Source organism: Oncorhynchus keta, chromosome 5 (assembly GCF_023373465.1).
Source record: "Oncorhynchus keta strain PuntledgeMale-10-30-2019 chromosome 5, Oket_V2, whole genome shotgun sequence".
Taxonomy (NCBI): Eukaryota; Metazoa; Chordata; class Actinopteri; order Salmoniformes; family Salmonidae; genus Oncorhynchus; species Oncorhynchus keta.
Window position 1 is genome coordinate 17,828,143 of NC_068425.1, and position 21,246 is coordinate 17,849,388.

The 21,246-nt window shown below is 46.1% G+C and overlaps 1 protein-coding gene across 7 annotated transcripts in view; it reads left to right on the plus strand.

The window, feature by feature from the left end:
* Positions 1-3,703: 3,703 nt before the first annotated feature.
* Positions 3,704-21,246, plus strand: part of LOC118377305 (RNA binding protein fox-1 homolog 2-like) — a 44,068-nt gene continuing 26,525 nt past the window's right edge. For 2 of the 7 annotated variants that reach the window (XM_052518908.1, XM_052518911.1), the window contains exons 1-2: positions 3,707-4,617; positions 9,776-9,826. In XM_052518908.1, coding sequence (XP_052374868.1) covers positions 4,372-4,617; positions 9,776-9,826 — 297 coding nt within the window. In that variant the 5' untranslated portion in view covers positions 3,707-4,371. Of the gene's footprint in view, positions 4,618-9,775; positions 9,827-21,246 lie in introns of all 7 variants that reach the window. The other 5 variants (XM_052518909.1, XM_052518912.1, XM_052518907.1 and 2 more) reach the window with 5 other exon arrangements.

Genomic DNA, 21,246 nt, shown 5'->3' on the forward strand with positions numbered 1-21,246 from the left:
GTTGAGTGACGGGGGGGCAGGACACCTCAGAAGACGAGAAGACAGAGGGTAGCAATGATGGAGAAATGAAACTTATCTTTGGCTAGTTCTGGGAAAACATTTTCGTTATGCGACAATCAGTTGTGTTGTGCAATAATGAGATTATAATTATGAGCAAAAAGAAGTAAGCAGATAATTGTACTTACTGTACAATTATAGCCACATACAGTATATAATATAGGCCTTTCATAATCAAAACAAATGTATTTATAAAGCCCTTTTTACGTCAGCCTAAAACCCCAAACAGCAAGCAATTAAGGTCAGGTCGTTCTTCAAGATGTTCAAACGTTCATAGATGACCAACATGGTCAAATAATAATCACAGTGGTTGTAGAGGGTGTAACAAGCCAGCAATTCGGGAGTACGAAAAAAGCAGATCCAGGACAAGGTAGCATGTCCAGTGAACAGCTTATGGTTCCATAGTCGTAGACAGAACAGTTGAAACTGGAGCAGCAGCACGACAAGGTAGCAGGTCTGGTGAACAGGGACAGAGTTTCATAGCCACAGGCAAAACAGCAGAACTGAATCAGCAGTACAACCGGGTGGACTGGGGACAGCCAGGAGTCATCAGGCCAGGTAGTCCTGAGGCATGGTCCTGGGGGGGGTTTCTTTATTTTTTACTATTTTCTACATTGTAGAATAATAGTGATGACATCAAACTATGAAATAACACATGGAATCATGTAGTAATCCAAAAAGTGTTAAACAAATCAAAATATATTTTATATTCTTCAAAGTAGCCACCTTTTGCCTTGACAGCTTTGCACACTCTTGGCATACTTTCAACCAGCTTCATGAGGTAGTCACCTGGAATGCGTTTCAATTAACAGGTGTGCCTTGTTAACTATTTACATTGACACCCCCCTCCATTTGTTTTGTACACTGCTGGTACTTGCTGTTTATTATCTATTCATAGTCACTTCAATCCTACCTACATGTACAAATTACCTCGACTAACCTGTACCCCAGCACATTGACTCGGTACCAGTACCCCCTGTATATAACCTTGTCTGCTTCCAACTCAACCTCTCAAACACGTAGATCCCCTGAACGCAGCTCACTCTCCAGATCCCAATCACCTGAATTCTGATCACCTGTTCACACACCTGTATGTCATTATCACAGACTATTTAGTTCAGTTCTTTGCATCCCATCATTGTGAGGCATTGTTTGATTCGTGACACACTTGTATTCGGAGCGCTGGTTTGAATGTAATTTAATCCTCCTGTGTATGATAGTTTTTCCCCAGCCTCACTAACGACGCCTGTACCTTAGCCTATTGGATTTCCTGTTATCAACCTATTGCCTGATCTCCCTGACAACGTTACTAGCCTTTTCCCTGCCTGTACTGTTGCCTTGTTGGACCCCCTGTGTATGACCTTGCCCTGGACCCAGCTACCTGCCTCCTGTGGTCCTTTACAATAAACACCTGCTGCTCCCTGCGCTTGAAACCAGCTCTCATCGTGTTCATTACAGTTAGTTATTTTGTGTTACTTTTTATTATCTTTTACTTTAGTAGTATGTTTTGGTAAATATTTTCTTAACTGTTCTTGAACTGCACTGTTGGTTAATTAAGGGCTTGTAAGTAAGCATTTCACAGTAAGGTCTACACTTGTTGCGTTTGGCACGTGACAAAGTTTAATTTGATTTGGTCAGTCCGGAAAATGTCCAGAAATGTGAAAGTTTCTTCAAGTGTAGTCGCAAAATCCATCAAGCGCAATGATGAAACTGGCTCTCATGAGGACCGCCACAGGAAAGGAAGACCTAGAGTTACCTCTGCTGCAGATAAGATCATTAGTTACCAGCCTCAGAAATTGCATCCCAAATAAATGCTTCACAGAGTTCAAGTAACAGACACATCTCAACATCAACTGTTCAGAGGAGACTGTGAATCAGGCCTTCATGGTTGAATTGCTGCAAAGAAACCACTAAAGGAAGTAACTGGAAGTTATTTTTCGTAGCATGTTAGGAGAGCATTTTAGCTAACCCTAACCCTTTTTCTGACCTTAAACTAATTCTCCTAACCTGCTATGAATAAGTTACTTCTGGTCGTAGCTGTATACACTCACGCCATAATTTGCTCACACACATAATATGCACATACATTTATACTGACTCTACACACACGCACACCCACTCACATACAATCATCATATATGCTGCTGATTCTCTGTTTATCATATATCCTGGTGCCTAGTCACCTTACCCCAGTTTGGGGGGAAATATGGTACTGGAGCTGACTGACCCTGTATATAGTATTCTTACTTACCTTCTCATGTTCTTCATATCTACCAAAGGAGGTTGGTGTCACCTTAATTGGCGAGGACGGGCTTGTGGTAATGGCTGGAGCGGAATAAGTGGAATGGAATCAAACACATGTTTTTGTGTTTTTGATGCCATTCCATTTTCACCATTCCAGGCATTATTATGAGCTGTCCTCCCTTCAGCAGCTTCCACTGATTTATATTTGATTTAATATTTTATTTAACTAGGCAATTCTTATTTACAATGACGGCCTACCCCGGCCAAACCATAATCTGGACGACGCTGGGCCAATTGTGCGCCGCCCTATGGAACTCCCAATCACTGCCAGTTGTGATACAGCTTGGAATTGTACTAGGGTCTGTAGTGACGCCTCTAGCACTGAGATGCAGTGCCTCAGACTGCTGCGCCACTGAGCACAAAGATCTACCTCTATCACTCCAGTATCATTGCACATTGTAAATATGGTACTGGAGCTGACTGACCCTGTATATAGTATTCTTACTTACTTTCTCATGTTCTTCTTATTTCTTATTTTTTTATTTCTCGTGTGTTTTTGTTCTATCTTATGTCTTGTTATTACATTGTTATTCATTACAGTTTTTGGGGGGTTTAGAGCTTTGCAAGAAATCCATTTGTCCAGATTTGTGCATGTGACATTAAAAACTTGAAACTTGCATGGCCATTGATTAAGTTGTTTGATATCCACCAGGCGTCGCACTATCATTAAAAAAACATGCTTTCATATCAGTCCTGTAAGATAATTCGCCTTTGAAGTTTCCTAGGTTTGAGTGGTTTAATTAAAATATATCACCTTTAACATGTGTTTAGCCAGGCCTATACTATCCTGCGTCTTTTCTCACACGTACGTACTCTACATTGTTAAATTGCTAGTTGTGTGTTATTTTAGGCCTACCCCATCTATTCCTTCTTTATTTATAACCCCTCCCCATCTGCTTCATTAGCTATATCACCGCCAACTGACTAGTGAAAGTCAATTAAAGCGTCGGGGGAAACTGTTTATACTCGATTCCTTGTTCTATTCCTTGACTTGAGACACTCGCTCAAGCGTGGAAGCTGCATGCAGAGGGGTGTGTGCGCGCAGTCGTAAAATAAAAGGAGGATAAATACCTCGCCATAAATCGTGGCAAGCAGTCTCATATTTACACGCGAACAATCCCCTAAAAATAAACATACCAATTTACACGTTTACGAAATTCAATTATTTAAATGTAATATATCGGTAATGACAAAAATCGTAAAAATACATTTGAGGTAGGCTACTCTAAATGAAATGCCATGGTGTATGTTATGGTAAAAAAAAGAGAGAGAAGGGGGGTGGGTGCAGGAGGGAATACGACAGAGGAAAAGGAGGGGAATATAGAGAGGGCAGATCTAGGACCCGTCTAAATGGTTTACCCCTATAGTAATCTTAGCACATGGAAAATAAAAAAACTGACACCAAATCAGTGTACTCTTTGCGGCCCGTTCCATACCACACCAATCGGGACATACACGATAGAGAGGAAATCGTGTTCCTCGCCAGTCTGTACACGCCACTAGAATTCACTGAACATACTGCGAGAAAAAGGAGGCTGATAAAAAGAAGGCCAGGATAAAGAGAAGGTGAAAGAAAAGAAGGGCTTAAAAATATATTTGGTTGGGAGCGGAGGACGCATTTGCTTCGCAAGGAGAGGATTAGCGATTCAAATCATTTCCTAAAATTTTCTATATTCGGCAGATAAAAAAGTATTGTTAGCTAGCTAGCTACTGTTACGAGGTAGCGGAATGTGTAGCTAGCTAATTAGCAAGGAATTAGTGTTTTGTATTTACTTGGTTTACGTGTTCTATTGTGACTATTTTTCTAACGCTAGTAATCGTGTGAAATGTGCACGAGCCACACATGGTCATGGTGTTCTGTGTTGATTAGACAATAACAATCTAGCTAGCGGTACAATACATTTGGCCAAGAAGACCAGCTACAATCAGCTATTTGCACATTCAAGGAATAGCGTTCCTTGTCCCAGAATAGGGAATAAGTCAAAGGTAGCGTAGACTAGCTGCCGTCCAATGTTAATGTCGACCGAGGTCGCATCCATAATGTTACCCGTTACTCGGGGAATGATGGACAGGGAAAAGGACATTGATACAGAAACCGGACCCCACGCGAACACGACCGGGGGTCCAGCAGCAGTAGTCCGGGGAATGAAACGAGGGGATCCTGAGCAAACAGCTGCAGCTTTGACCGAATTAGCAGGAGCAGAGTGCAAACGGCCAAGGATAGACGGGACGGTGGGTGTTGGTGACATTGGACAGGTAAGGAGTAGAACATTAACAAATCAAGCCAAATTGTTGTTTGTTTCCGTTCGATGAGCTGTTTTCATTGAATGCGTGCAACATTGTAACCCCTGCATTAAACGATTTCATTTTAATAGCACGGTTACGTCTATTGTTTCAAGAACATCAGTGGGTCATGGTTCTGCTGACAGGCAGGCCCACCTATCAATAGCATGCCTCGTCGCATCAACTGCAGTAACGAACGTGCGGTAGAATTACAATCTAGGTACTAAACGTGTCTTGCACATTGTTCGGTGCTCATGGCAGCTAGACTAACACCATGATTATGGCCGAAACAAAGGTAATATGATAGCCCACAGCTTATTGGAAATGACAGTTAAACTACAGCATAGATCCGACATTTACGTGCACTGCACTTATGTACACACTGATATTCCCGCCTTTACCATGATGGTCTGTCTTTTTGGCGTTGGACATCACATCAAAGCCTCCGACACAGGAGGGTACTCGCATTGGGAACAGTAATTTGTGCCAGTCCCCCTGGTCTGTGATTGGAGCTAGGTGCTAGAAAGGAGAGAGACAGGGGGTTGGGGGAGGGGTCACTATGGGAGAAACAAAGAACAGACCCCTATTCGTGATAAGGGAGTAGGAAGGAAAGGGGCTTTAGGATACCTTGCCTCTAGCTATGGGCCTCTCCATGACTTGACTGCTGATACAGCATAGCAACAGTGCTCTGCTCTTCGGCTAACCAGGGATATTACACGCACATACAGTATCTGTAAGCATAATTGAAAATAGCTGACATAGTGTTTTTGTTTGAGGCAGCAGTCAAACATGGTTCTGGGTCAGCTGTGGGTAATTGAATCCTGGGAATTGGGAAAATGCTTTCATTGTTACTGCTGCATATCTATTGCAATGACAAATGGGCAGGCCATGTTCCTCACACCATATAATGAATGATGGTGATGACAAAAGGTTACGTGTAGATGGTGTGACAATGAGAGGTGCAACAGGATCTCGCTGCCAATCACTGATATTGATCTCCTGCCGTTGTGGGTCAGGCTGGAAATACGCCCACAGGAGAGAGGGAGGAAACAGGAGGATAGAAGGCAGGATTTACAGTATGAGAGAGAACACTTTAACACGAGAGAAGGAGAAAGATGTAGAAAAATCCTCTATGCAGCTTAGGTTTGACGATAACTAAAGGTAAACATTAAGAAATGACAATGGTGGTGCTTAATGTAATTAGACTGGATTACATCATCCAGTCCTGTAGGTGACATCATGTTCAGTGCTGAGAAGATGAGTTCACTAAATATTTTTGGTGCGGCGATGGATAGCTATTTGATATTCATACCTGCCCAGAGGACAGGATGGGTAACAGCCTAAATCATGGCTGACATATTAAATGAGAGAGGAGTGTCCTCATCTCCATCCTCTTCTTTTGTTTCCGTCATCCTCCCCCTAAGGCATATTTCCAGATTGCTAATTGACTCCTGGTCCATAGAATTTGAGTGTGCACTGCCTGTGAGACAAACCTCCCCACCCCTGCTCACTGTCTCTACTGTCCAATCTCTGTCTCTGTCTCTCTCTGATTCCCACTATGCAGTATTGATGTGCCCTAGCCTAGTCCAGCATGGTAGTGTACAGTGTGCTGTATATGCCTCCCTCCGGCTCCCAGAGAGCAGATTTTTCGTATCGTTGGCAGTAAAGCGGCTTTGTGTCGCGCTAAACGAGATCAAAGCTCATTTAGGAGAGAACATTAACCAGACTGATCGCTTCAAGGGGAGGAGAGTACAGGGGGGAGAGGGTGGGCGAGTGTTGAAGGGGAAACTACGATATAAACAAACCATTAAGATTATACAGTTTTGCACAGATAAGCTCAGAAGGTGCAGTATTCTTTGAAACTATCAAGCTACCAGGGAATGTCGACTAGTAATAGCGGGAACATTGGCTGTCATTAAAACCCCAAAGAAAAAAGTAGGAGTTATAATGTGCAGCACACTAGTGGAGACTCGCTAATGGTTGTCACTGAACTTTGAGCACAATGCTGCAGTGTCACCTTTGACCTTTCACCCCTTGAGATAAGCTCAAAATTCTCTTCAAGATGTTTCTCAACACAACATTGCTCAACCCCCCCCCCCCTTAAAAAAAAATGTTTTTTTTATAGTCCGCCACTCGTTTAATCAGATGCAGGGCCTACCACTTACACTCACATGTTAACCCTGGACACTGGTTGTTGTTGTCACCTCCCCTTCTACACCGCTGCCCCCAAACTGTCATATGTACTTCCATCTCCGCCCGCGAATGTCTCCCTGTCGGTAACGTTGATTCAGCCTGTCTTCTAAACTCCTTATTTTTGTCCCCTCTGCTCCTCAGCGTATCACCCTCTGTCCACCCCTCCATCCCTTCTTCCCCATCCCCCTCTCCATCCCTTCTTCCCCATCCCCCTCCTCCCTCACCATCTGTTGACCTCATGCCATTTTGCCCTCCTCCCTCCACTGCTCTCTTTTTCTGCCCATTTGCTCCAACTCTCAACTTTTTCACTTTTCCTAAAATAGAAAGTGGGGGAGAGAGAAACCCAGCAGAGCGACGCCCTTTAGTTGAGCATACAGAGAGAAAGTCACTGTATGAGGTGTGTCTGTACATTTGTGATCCGTATAGTCTGGAGCCCCTGGCCCTCAGAGCAGCCACACCTCATAACTACCCCTCTACTGTAAATGAGTGTAATTAATACCAAAGTGGATGGTACCCTGTTAAATTACTGTCTGCATGGAAGAGGGTCTCATGACTTTCGTTGAGTGTAATAAAAGCTTGAAAAACTTCAGACTCAAAGCAGACCTGATATGCATACTTGGCCAAAGCGCCATATGCCCTGCAACATAAAGTGTGTGTGTTTTAACAATGAGTATCAAGTTCAGACCCCCCTCTCCCACCATTTTAAGGAAATATAAGTCACATGACATTCTTGGGGTATGAGTCATTGTCTCCATTTCTTTTTGCTGTATTTTCCACTTCTTGTCTTTCTTTCTTAATCCCCACATTCTTCCACCCCTGTCTTTCTCTCCTAATTTCCATCTCACTCTCTTGTTCTTTCTTTTCCCTCCATCCCCCATTCGTCTCCCTCCCCCTTTCCTCCAGACAGATTGATTCCAGATGTTACCAAATTCTTCTCCTCTCCCTCCCCCTGTTCTAACCTAAACTCCTCCCTCTTCATCCTGCCTTTCTACTGGAACAAATCGTTTTTTTACTGCCACCTTGTTATGTATTGAATCGTATGGGGTAGTTCTGGTTTCCAAGTGATGTGCTACATTGTTTTTCCACTGATGGTGCCTTGTCAGACTTAAACTCACTCGGGTATACATTGCCAGAGGCATTGGAGATCTGCGTCCTTTCAAATGTTCAGTGTGTCGCATCTTCATCAGTCCTACCACTGTCCGTTCAGCGGCTCTCCCACTTGAATGCGGCGCACTGAGGAGTGTGTTCCCCCAGGGGATGAGGCACGAGGGGGAAATTGGTTCCAGATGAAACAGGAAGTGGATAGGGGGAGACAAAGAGATGGCTGTTTTATGCAGGAGAGGGAGCCTGGACACTGCTGGGCTGAATAGCATACATCTCACTCCTCTGGCATGGGTCATGCATGCTATAGTCTGTACTGTCCAGACAGCATCACACATCAATCTGTCACTCACTTCTGCTGCTCACGACTTAAACGCTCTCTGTGCCCCGTCAAGTGTTGTCCCTCTCTACTTGTTTGGTTGACCTCATTCCCCTTTCCTTCCTCTTTCCCCTCCCTGTATTTGCTCTGCCACTCCCTCCCTCTACCACCACCATGTCTCATTGTGGTGTGGCTGTGGAGCCCCATCCAGGGTTAGTGTAGTAAGCACAGCCAGCACAGCTAGCTTTCTGAGAGGGCATCTCTCCCGTGCTGTCGCCATGGCATCCTGAGTCAGGCCTTTCCAACGATTGGTTGAAAAAATTATAGTAGGGAGGGACCAATTCCCCCAGGAAGCAGGTTGTCTGTTTACAATGAAGAGGCCACAACCACCTTTTTACTACATTACACCAGCACTGGCTGCTCACTGAATGGAAGCTAATGGAGATAATGTATGAATTTATAATGAGTTTCTGACTCTCGTCTTTTAGCACAAGCACAATGGAAACATATTGACCCTTTTTAACACGTGTAGGCTGTTCCACCCTCCTTCCCCTTATTGAAAAGGCCGGAGACTTGTTACTCTGCCTCTTTTCCCTGCACAGTGTATCAGACGGGATCGCTGGAATCCTCTCTCCTTACTGTTGTCAATGTCACTGTTTGGTTTAACTTTCCCCTATTGCCCTATCCCGCCCCCTCTCCCCCGTTCCTTTCCCTCCTCTTACATTGCCATGAACAATGGGTCTTCTGCCAGAGGGAGAGGGAGGGGTGACAGAAATAATCTAATTAGAAGTAATTACAGATCAATTAACCACAACACTAGATTCTGGGGCACGGACAGGGGAAGGGTCCGTTCTTGTTGTTGTTGCGGAGTGCAATTTGTTTTGTCGGCTGAATAAGGACCTGGCCTGGCTGCAGAATGATTCACCAGCTGTTCTAAATGGGTGAGGCAGCGCTCAGGGTCTAAACCAAAAGAGTCATCATGTTAACTTGCATAATCCTTTGTGAAATGTTCCCCCTTAATTTCCCCGCTTCTTTCCTGCAACATACGTATTTTCATAAATGTATTGGTCTGTAGGGTATACAGCTAGGGCTGGGAACTGCCAGGGACCTCACCATACAATATTATCACGATACTTAGGTGCCGATACGATATGTATTGCGATTCTCGCGATTCTATGTGTTGCGATTCCAAACATATTGCTCACCATACGTCTGCTGCAGAGGGACTAGAGAGAGTTTTGATAAAACTGCTGAAAAGAAGCTGGAAAACAAGCTTTGAAGGAAAAATACTGGAGTATTGGTGCAGGTACAGCACACTAGTACAAAAATAATATTGCGAAATTGTCAAAATTATGCAATCAGCAAAAATGATATCCTGATATTTTACTGTATACATTGTTCCCCCATCACAAGTAACAGCTAGGCTGTTTCTCCTCTGGAGCATATTACTTTGTTGAATCACATCACATTTTCCAAACCCTTAACTCTCTTTTTATTTTTGTAATATTTTTTTTATAGAACAACGACCCTTTAACCCCAGGTTTCCTTGGATACCCACCTCACAGCCAGGTAAGAGTACCATCTTACTGATGTCTCCTTTAATTTAGGTATAATGATTTAGGTATATATGGAGTTTCATGAAACACGTTATAGTACTATTATAGTACTTCAGAAGGCCCAACACGAACAGCCTACAGAAGCTGTGACAACATTTTCTCTGAATCAATTTGATCTGCCTGTCTGCTGTGCACACTTTTCCAAAATCCACATTCCCCTGCTCTCTTTCCCCTTCTTTCTCTTAGTTTCTTGTGCTCTCCCTCCATATCGAGTGGCGCAGCAGTCTAAGGCATTGCTTCTCAGTGCAAGAGGTCCCTGGTTCGAATCCAGGCTGTGTCACATCTGTCTGTGATTGGGAGTCCCATAGGGCGGCGCACAATTGGCCCAGTGTTGTCCGGGTTTGGACTGGGTTTTAAATATCGGTTCCAGTAATGAGTACCTTATGTGCGCCAGACAGGGCTGTTTCTGACAGTCTCTTATCTTCCTGGGAGCAGCAGCACAGTGATGTGTCTTCTGTCTGTTGTCATTGGTGAGATGTGAGTGCAGGTCTCTGGCAGAGCCACAGGAGGGGGGTGTTGGTCTGCCTGCCTGCCCTCCCACTCCTCTCAACATGATGGATCTCCACAGCTTTATCTCCATTATGTGTTTTTTCCTCCAACGTGCGTTCCTCTACCCCTGCCATCTCCTTTCTTGGGAATGCAGTTCGCTCGCTGCTTGTGCTGGAGAGAAGGGGAGGAGGGGTGGATGGAAAGTAGAATAGGCAGGAGAGAGGGAAAGCGAGAGGAGGGGAGGATGGAGACTGAAGCAAGTGAGCAACCATATTGAAGTTAACCATTCTGTGGGGAGGTAATATAGACCAGTGGTATTCAAAGTTGGGTCGGGACCCAAAGTGAGGTCACGGGGGAACTGCAGTAGGGGTTGAAGAAGTTAGTGTAGCTTACCTACACTCTAGCTGGAGTTCCTATGGGCTATTGTGTGTTAGTTGATTTGGCTGTAGGTTTGGCTGTGTCAATAGGGACAATGTTTATGCATGGTGGCTTAGCCGAAACCCTACGTATTTTGGTTTGTCTGGGAGTTGGTAGGGTCCTGTAGTATGAGTCTAGTGCCCCTCCTCATCACGTTTAGGCTACAGAAGCCATGATGATCCTAGTCAGTACACAGTGCTGTATCTGCCTCTGATGATATAGAACATTTACTGCAGCAAATTCACATCCATACCACAATGGCTTTATTGTGTTTTCATCCTTTCATTTATATGTATGTATTTTTGTCTCAAATCAAGTTGTATTCGTCACAGGCTTCGTAAACAACAGGTGTGGACTAACAGTGAAATGCTTACTTTGGGGGCCCTTAATCATTTTATTATTTTTTAATTGAACCTTTATTTAACTAGGCAAGTCAGTTAAGAACAAATTCTTATTTACAATGATGGCCTAGGAACAGTGGGTTAACTGCCTTGTTTAGGGGCAGAACGACAGATTTTTACTTTGTCTGCTCGGGGATTCGATCTAGCAAACTTTCGGTTACTGGCCCAACATTCTAACCACTAGGCTACCTGCCACCCAAGATAACATCAACGTTGGCAGAAGTGGGATTGGAACCCACACCTCCAGAGAGCCTGGAGCCTAAATCCAGCACCTTAGACCACTCGGCCACGCTACCCAGTTTAATAACAATACAGAGAAAGACAATTGAGAAATAAAAGAAAAAGAAAACACGTAATAATAGATACAACATGAGTAACAATAACTTGGTTCTATACAACGGGTGCCAGTATTGAGACGGGTGCCAGTATTGAGTCGATGTGCAGGGGTACGAGGTAATTGAGGTAGATGCGTACATATAGGGCTGATTTCAAGTTTTCATAACGGTCGGAAATCGGTACTTTTGGACGCCGAAGTGAAATGGCTAGCGCGCTAATAGCGTTTCAAACGTCACTCGCTCTGAGCCTTCTAGTAGTTGTTCCCCTTGCTCTGCATGGTTAACGCTGCTTCAATGGTGGCTGCTGTCGTTGTTCAATTTGGTTTACATAATGCAAAAACAAACACGTTTCATTATTTACTTGAGGCTAAATAGATTTTATGGATGTATTATATTAAGTTAAAATAAGTGTTCATTCAGTATTGTTGTAATTGTCATTATTACAAATAAAAAAATTTCAGATTAATCGGTATCGGCTTTTTTGTCCTCCGTTAATCAGTATCGGCGTTGAAAAATCATAATGGGTCGACATCTAATATGGACCATGATAGATCCTTAGTGATGTGGACACCAAGGAACTGAAAGCTTTCGACCCGCTCCACTACAGCCCAGTAGATGTGAATGGGGGCGTGCTCGACCCTCCGTATCCTGTAGTCCACAATCAGCTCCTTTGTGTTACTGACTTTAAGGGAGAGGTTGTTGTCCAGGCATCACACTCATTATAGGCTGTTTCATCGTCGTCGGTGATCAGGCCTACCACCATCGTGTCGTCGGGAAACTTATTGATTGTCTTGGAGTCGTGCGCAGCCACACATTTGTGGGTGAATGGGGAATACAGGAGGGGACTAAGCACGCACCCCTGATGGGCCCCCATGTTAATGGTAAGCGTGGTGGATGTGTTGTTGCCAACCCTCATCAACTGGCGTGGTCCGTCAGGATATCCAGGGTCCTTAGCTTAGTGATGAGCTTGGAGGGTACTACGGTGTTGAACGCTGAGCTATAGTCAATGAACCGCATTCTCACGTAGATGTGTATTTTGTCCAAGTGGGAAAAGATCTGTGGATCTCGTCAGGGTGGTATGTGAGTTGGAGTGGATTCAGGATGTCTGGGATCATGGTCTTGACGTGAGCCATGACCAGCCTTTCAAACCATTTCATGGCTACAGATGTGAGTGCTACGAGACGATAGTCATTTAGACAGGTTACCTTGGCATTCTTGGACACAGGGACTCTGGAGGTCTGCTTGAAACAGGTTGGTATTACAGACCAGGTCAGGGATAGGTTGAAAATGTAAGTGAAGACACTTGCCAGCTGGTCAGCGCATGCATGCGTCCTGGTAATCCGTTTAGACCTCGCAGCATTGTGAATGTTAACCTGTTTAAAGGGCTTACTCACATTGGCTACGGAGAGCGTGATCACAGTTGTCCGGATCAGCTGGTGCCCTCACGCATTGTTCAGTGCATAGAAGGCATTTATAGCTCGTCTGGTAGGCTCACGTCACTGGGTAGCTCGTGGCTGGGTTTCCCTTTGTAGTCCGTGATAGTTTGCAAGCTCTGCCACATCCGACGAGCATCAGAGCCGGTGTAGTAGGATTCGATCTTAGTCCTGTTTTGATGCTTTTGCCTGTTTGATGGTTTATCAGAGGGTGTAGTGGGATTTCTTATGTGTCTGTGTTAGTGTTCCGCTCCTTGACAGCGTCAGCTGTAGCCTTTAGCTCAGTGTGGATGTTGCCTATAATCCATTGCTTCTGGTTGGGATATGTACGTACGGTCACTGTGGAGACGTCATCGATGCATTTATTAATGAAGCCAGTGACTGATGTGGTATACTCCTCAATACTATCGGATGAATTCCGGAATATATTGCTATTTGAGTTTTTGCTTGTGAGCAGGAGTCCGGGGGATAGAGTTATGGTCAAATTTGCCAAATGAAGGGGGAGGGAGAGCTTTGTTATGTGTCTCTGTGTGTCGAGTAAAGGTGATATAGAGGTTTTTTCACCTCTAGTTGCACAGGTTAAATGCTGGTACAAATTGTGGAAGACTGATTTCAGTGTTCCTGCATTAAAATCACCGGCGGCTAGGAGCGCTGCCTCTGGATGAGTATTATTTGCTTATGGCTTTATACAGTTTGTTGAGTGCAGTCTTAGTGCCAGCATCGGTTTGTGGTGGTAAATAGACAAGCCTGCTACTTTTAATAGTCGAATAAATTCAATCTACTTAATTAGTAGATCTATGTATTGTTTGTTGGTATGTAGGAATGCATGCATTGGCCTTCAGATTAATATTGCCATATCGATATATAATCCATCATGGACAAGAAAATATTGATTAGGACTATTGCATCAGCCCAGAATGCCCATATCAGTGCATCCCTATATGCATGGCCTTATGATGATCTGTGTTTGTGGGGGAGGGGCATTGTTTGAATGTATGTGTGTGAGAGAGTGTGATGGAAATAGCCCTTTGTTTGAAAGCGTGTTTGTGTGCCTGCCAGGGTGCACAATAAATATGGCTGTGCATCTGTGTGTTTATCAGTGTGTTCAGTCTGTGTAGTTAATCCTTAGATCATCCCCCATTCATCCTCTCATCCTCCTCACTTACACCCTAATCCCGTCATCCCTCGCTCTTTCCCCATCCCTTTATCCTTTTATCTCTATCCTGTTATCTCTCACTCACATCCACTGCCTCTCTCAGCCTCTCTCAGCCTCTCGCTTACCCTTTTCCCACCACCTCCCATCACCTCTTTTGGTCCCTCTCTCCCTCCCGCCCTCCCTCTCTCCCTCCCTCTCTCTCTCCCTCCCTCTCTCCCTCCCTCTCTCCTCCTCCCCTTCCTCTCTCCCTCTCTCTCTCTCTCTCTCTCTCTCTCTCTCTCTCTCTCTCTCCCTCCCTCTCTCTCCCTCTCTCCCTCCCTCTCTCTCTCCCTCCCTCTCTCCCTCCCTCTCTCCCTCCCTCCCGCCCTCCCTCTCTCTCTCCCTCCCTCTCTCCCTCCCTCTCTCCCTCCCTCCCGCCCTTCCTCTCTCCATCTCTCTCTCTCTCTCTCTCTCTCTCTCTCCCTCCCTCTCTCCCTCTCTCCCTCTCTCTCTCTCTCCCTCCCTCTCTCCCTCCCTCTCTCCCTCCCTCTCTCTCTCCCTCCCTCTCTCCCTCCCTCTCTCCCTCTCCCGCCCTTCCTCTCTCCATCTCTCTCTCTCTCTCTCTCTCTCTCTCTCTCTCTCTCTCTCCCTCCCTCTCTCCCTCTCTCCCTCTCTCTCTCCCTCTCTCTCTCTCTCCCTCCCTCTCTCCCTCCCTCTCTCCCTCCCTCTCTCTCTCCCTCCCTCTCTCCCTCCCTCTCTCCCTCCCTCCCGCCCTTCCTCTCTCCATCCTCTCTCTCTCTCTCCCTCCCTCTCTCTCCCTCTCTCTCCCTCCCTCTCTCCCTCCCTCTCTCTCTCCCTCCCTCTCTCCCTCCCTCTCTCCCTCCCTCCCGCCCTTCCTCTCTCCCTCTCTCATCTCTCTCTCTCTCTCTCTCTCTCTCTCGCCCTCCCTCTCTCCATCTCTCTCTCGCCCTCCCTCTCTCCCTCTCTCTCTCCATCTCTCTCTCGCCCTCCCTCTCTCCATCTCTCTCTCCATCTCTCTCTCGCCCTCCCTCTCTCCATCTCTCTCTCCCCTCTGTAGTAGCCAACCTCAGCAGATGTCTGCATACTGGCATAGATGTTTTGCAGGCAGGGCAGAAAAAGGGAGAGAAAAAACAAGAAGTGCAGGGGAACTGCACTCCTCTCTCCCATCGAACCCCAACAGTACTGTAGTGTAGGAAATGAAAAAGCGCAATGCAGAGTAATAAATATACATGTTGTGAAGGTGTAGAATTGGGCTGTAGCAGTTTGAAGCTGTTTCCTCTCTGGGTAATGAACATGGGGAGGTGAGGGGGAGCTGCCTGCCTGCCAGCCTAACATGGGGTTGACAAGCTGCCATCCAATAAATAAATGATTAAAAAAACCTGCAATGCAGTGGGTAGCGTTACAGTGTGAAACGGAGCGTCTTCTTCTCAGGGCTGCCAAACAGCAGCTCCTTCCTTCCTAACCTGTCAGTACCTAGCCTGAGAGGGGAGGGGATGGAGAGACTGATGGATAGGAGGGACCCAGCCAGGCTCACAGAGAGGGAAAGTTTGAAGGGGGATGGAACATGCAGAAGCCATGACCGAGCAGAGCAGGAGCGGTAGTGTGAGTGAGAAGTGACACACGTCAGAGGAAGAAGAGAAGAGACACGAGCTGTAAGAGGAGAAAACTGACAAGGGGCAAACAGAGAAGAGGCAGAGAGTGACAAGGACACAAGACCTGCGTGGTGCTAAGGCAAGGGGGAACACTGGCGGAGAGCGAGGGAGAATTTGAATCTGTGAGAGACGTGGACAGAAGGTGCTTCCCGGCGGATGGTAACAGATCACATTCAGAGCGGAATAGAGAGAGAGAGACTCTTCCTTCCCGTGCAGACAATGATGGGGCTGTACTATCCTGCGGTGTTGCCGGTGAGTTCGTTCATGTCATAGCCAGTTTTCTGTACGTTCCTATCCAGCAGGTTTAGACCTGGAACATCGAAAGAACAAAATGCTTTGCTCTTTTCTACATGTTTTGAAATAATATGCAGTTGATTCGACTGATGTTTACCTAGCTAGTTTTGATACGTTGCATAAGATAAGGCCTCAGATTACTACGTGGAGTTATACTGTTGTTTCTCTTTTACCACAAACACATAGCCTACACATTGAGGAACGCTCCGTGTTTTGTGACTAGTATTGTGTAACGACTTATGTAACGTAACTTGTTTTTTATCATTTAAATATGTAGATGTGTTACTGGCAGCAAGAGGGGTTAACTGTGTACATGTTCTAATGAGCCTGCTGCCCCAACATATTCTGTGGACCTGGCTGTGCTTCAGGGCCCTCAAGGAGGTCCAGGCTTCTGCAAATGTCTCTGTAAATTAGCAGTGTTGAGCTGTGTGTATGTCGCACGTTGCGGCCATGCTGACTGTACAGAACATCATGTTAGTCCAGGGGGTGCGGTGGGGGGCTGTTGGAATGAGAAGGGGGTGCTACAGCAATTCTTTGTTGTCTTCCCAGCTGTCTTGCTGTTTAACCCCCCCCCCCCTTTCTGAGTGAAAGAGACAGGTGCCAAGAAACAGTTGTGACTCCTTCCCCTCAATCCTTCTCTGTTGGTACGACCCAGCCTCCCCTTTCCTCCCGCCACAATACTGGATGGGATGCTGTGAGGTTCTGTGCTCTGGGTGCTGATTGGACAGTTAGCACCAGGAATCTCCCCAAGTGCTTTTAACTCCAGCACATGCATTTCTAGGGCTGTGTGACTTGGAGCTCGACCCTCCCATCTCTGCCGTTTCTCTGCTGTTTCTCTTCCCTCGGGCATCAGCAGCTGTTACCTAAACATGTTTTTCTCCTCAAAGGGCACGGGCAGCCAAATGGGGGGGTTCAAGTGTGAATGGATTTTAAAGGTGTCACCAATGTCCCATGCGATCGGTGAGAAGTGAGGTTAAGAAAATACCTTCTCTTAGTTGACCGATTTAAAGTGTAAGCGTGTGAGTGCATTGGGGTTATAAATGCTGTTTGCTACCCCATCAATTTAACTTACAGCTTTGCTATTAAGCAACCAAGCAAAGTGCAAACACAGCAACCAACCGTATGAATGCCGGGTTCTGAGAAATGGCGTGATGGTGGTGTATTTTACTGCCTCACCTCCATTACTGCAACTGCAGATTGAAAGTATTTTGCGGAGCCCCACCCAAGTGTTGGCCCCCAGGGGTATGAGACTTACCTGCTGCTTCACATTTGCACCAACCAAACTGCTGCAGAACTGGCAGACAGTATTAGAGCACTAATGCACTCTGAGACATCTGTCTCCACTACAGGCTTACTGCTGCTCCTCACTCTGCCCATCTAAACCTGCAGTACTGACAATCCAGCTGGCTCAAGGGACGTGCAGAAAAGCATTGAGCTTTGAATAGACAGCACAGCAAGTATGTTAATTTGCACACATGCACTATTGTGACTGACAGAAACAATGGCCAGTTCTGCTGCAGTGCAGTGTTGAGTCTCAGAGCCTCCTTAAGCCCCTTCCCCCACTATCGGCTGACGGAGCTGGTTCAGTTCAATGGACACATGGCGCAGCAACGTTTATTCTCTTGTCTTCTTCTCTGGGCTGAAAGAGAAGAAATCCTCACTAGTGTTGGTGGCTGACTCAATCAAATATTGTGTGGAAACTTTAACAGCGATTGGGCATGGATGTTAATCCTCCCAAATACACTGATTCGTCCCCCTACAGCAGGCTAGGTCTTAGGGTGCTGGGTTGTTTCCCCCTGCAATTATCTGCATAGAGCAGCGTTTCATAGAGAGACCGAAGGATTAGGAGGGTCATGTCAGTGAACTTGGCAAAGGTTAAGTGTCAGGGAGGAGGTTTGCTCCTCCACCATACCAGACGTCTTTCAGAGTTTTGGGACCGTGTATGGCCACCATGGTGTTGGTGCCGTAGTGGACGTGGCTCACGTTGGGCCGTCTGTAGGAGTATATAATAGGGAGGCTGCCTGCTGAGGGAAGTCTTTTTAAAGATGTCCTGTGAGACGGGTCCAGCCAGGCTTTCAGAATCAGTGTGGTACGGCTGAAGCTTCAACTGCCCTTGCATGGTTCCATGGCTGAACCTCCAACTGCCCTTGCATGGTTCCATGGCTGAACCTCCAACTGCCCTTGCATGGTTCCATGGCTGAACCTCCAACTGCCCTTGCATGGTTCCATGGCTGAACCTCCAACTGCCCTTGCATGGTTCCATGGCTGAACCTCCAACTGCCCTTGCATGGTTCCATGGCTGAACCTCCAACTGCCCTTGCATGGTTCCATGGCTGAACCTCCAACTGCCCTTGCATGGTTCCATGGCTGAAGCTCCAACTGCCCTTGCATGGTTCCATGGCTGAACCTCCAACTGCCCTTGCATGGTTCCATGGCTGAAGCTCCAACTGCCCTTGCATGGTTCCATGGCTGAAGCTCCAACTGCCCTTGCATGGTTCCATGGCTGAAGCTCCAACTGCCCTTGCATGGTTCCATGGCTGAACCTCCAACTGCCCTTGCATGGTTCCATGGCTGAAGCTCCAACTGCCCTTGTATGGTTCCATCCTTCATGGCCAACAACAACCTCTGATCTCTTTGGTGTGTTTATGTCATGTTGACTGAGTCAGTGAATACAATAGCCTGTACTACCACCGGACCTTTAGAAACTGACCAAATCTTTTGTTAAGAGTCTAATGCTCTGTTACCCTTAAATGCAATACCATGTGTTATTTTGCTTGTGGTGCCTGTAGGGTTTAAGCCAATTAGCTGTTAATGTACCGTGGAGGGATAGGCTGTATATCATGTGTCGTGATTTTCATTGGTTGACAACCCTGAAGGAGTGACAGGGTTTCAGTACATAGGCTCCCTTACATGGAGATGGGAGGCGGCTACAGCGTTATGCTTGACTGGCTCTTGGGATCCGTGGGTCACGTTTCATAGCGGCGGTGGCTTTGACTGACTTGGGGGAGGCGGGGCGGAGGTAGAAACCCTCGTCTGGATTTCATCAAGCGAGGAGGGAGAAAGAAGGAGAGGAAAAAGGAAAGGGAAAGCATATCTATTTCTCCAGCTGCAGAAAAAGGAAGAGGAGCGTACTACTGCATTGGAGAGAGAGGGGGGAAGAGGAGCGTACTACTGCATTGGAGAGAGAGGGGGGAAGAGGAGCGTACTACTGCATTGGAGAGAGAGGGGGGAAGAGGCGGCATATTTAATGCAAAGCAATGCGTCACAGTGGGCTGTAGATTAGTTTAATAGTGGTTATTCATTCATGATACACGGATTGGGATTAGAGTAACTAGCAAGTTAAAGAGATTACTGTAGTCTACTAACACTCTTCACTGACTGTCTACTGTACTGTGCAACTGAATTCAAATTATTTCATTATGCTGCAGTCACTGCACACATTTTAACACATGCACTCTCGCAACGTTCGCTGAATATTTTGACCCACATTTGCAAGCCCTCTCTCTCTCTCTCTCCCCCGGTCCTCTTGGTGTATGGAAAAACCTATGGTGTCTCAGGTAACACTTCTGTACTACCGCTGTCGAGTGTGTAGAGAAAGAGGGATGCAGAGTTTAGCCTATCGTAATTCAGATGGTGCATTTAATATTGTGTTATACGTTCATGCAGAACAGTAAATCTGAAGTTATTTTGAAAGGGTACCTTGTGGTCAAATGAGATTTGTTATGCTTAGACTATTTTATATTCATTCCTGCATTGCCTTTGAACATCACCTAGTGGCTTACTAGTGAGTTATGATATATATGATATTGTATACAAATATACATGTACAGTCATATGGTATAATATTTCACAACCCCCTCTGTCTCTTGAAATTTGTAAACAATTTGATCATTCCGTTTCCGTTTGTAATACAATGTTTTTACACATGAGTTCATTCTTTCCTTTTTGCAACACAGAATTACTCCCTTTTTATAATAGCCTCTCTCTCTTCTCCCTCTCCTCCCTCTCCTCTCTCTCCATCTCTCTCTTCTCCCTCTCCTCTCTCTCTCCATCTCTCTCTTCTCCCTCTCCATCTCTCTCTTCTCCCTCTCCATCTCTCTCTTCTCTCTCTCTCCTCTCTCTCTTCTCCCTCTCCTCTCTCTCTTCTCTCCATCTCTCTCTTCTCTTCTCTCCATCTCTCTCTTCTCTCCATCTCTCTCTTCTCTTTCTCTCCATCCTTCTCTTCTCTCCATCTCTCTCTTCTCCCTCTCCTCTCTCTCTCCATCTCTCTCTTCTCTCCCTCTGCTCTCTCTTCTCTCCCTCTCCTCTCTCTCTTCTCTTTCTCTCCATCCTTCTCTTCTCTCCATCTCTCTCTTCTCCCTCTCCTCTCTCTCTTCTCTTTCTCTCCATCCTTCTCTTCTCTCCATCTCTCTCTTCTCCCTCTCCTCTCTCTCTTCTCTTTCTCTCCATCCTTCTCTTCTCTCCATCTCTCTCTTCTCCCTCTCCTCTCTCTCTTCTCTTTCTCTCCATCCTTCTCTTCTCTCCATCTCTCTCTTCTCCCTCTCCTCTCTCTCTTCTCTTTCTCCATCCTTCTCTTCTCTCCATCTCTCTCTTCTCCCTCTCCTCTCTCCTCTTTCTCTCCATCCTTCTCTTCTCTCCATCTCTCTCTTCTCCCTCTCCTCTCTCTTCTCTTTCTCTCCATCCTTCTCTTCTCTCCATCTCTCTCTTCTCCCTCTCCTCTCTCTCTTCTCTTTCTCTCCATCCTTCTCTTCTCTCCATCTCTCTCTTCTCCCTCTCCTCTCTCTCTTCTCTTTCTCTCCATCCTTCTCTTCTCTCCTCTCTCTTTTCTCCCTCTCCTCTCTCTCTTCTCTTTCTCTCCATCCTTCTCTTCTCTCCATCTCTCTCTTCTCCCTCTCCTCTCTCTCTTCTCTTTCTCTCCATCCTTCTCTTCTCTCCATCTCTCTCTTCTCCCTCTCCTCTCTCTCTTCTCTTTCTCTCCATCCTTCTCTTCTCTCCCTCTCCTCTCCCTCTCCTCTCTCTCTCTTCTCTCCCTCTCCTCTCTCTTTTCTCCCTCTCCTCTCTCTCTTTTCTCCCTCTCCTCTCTCTCTTTTCTCCCTCTCCTCTCTCTCTTTTCTCCCTCTCCTCTCTCTCTTTTCTCCCTCTCCTCTCTCTCTTTTCTCCCTCTCCTCTCTCTCTTCTCTCCCTCTCCTCTCTCTC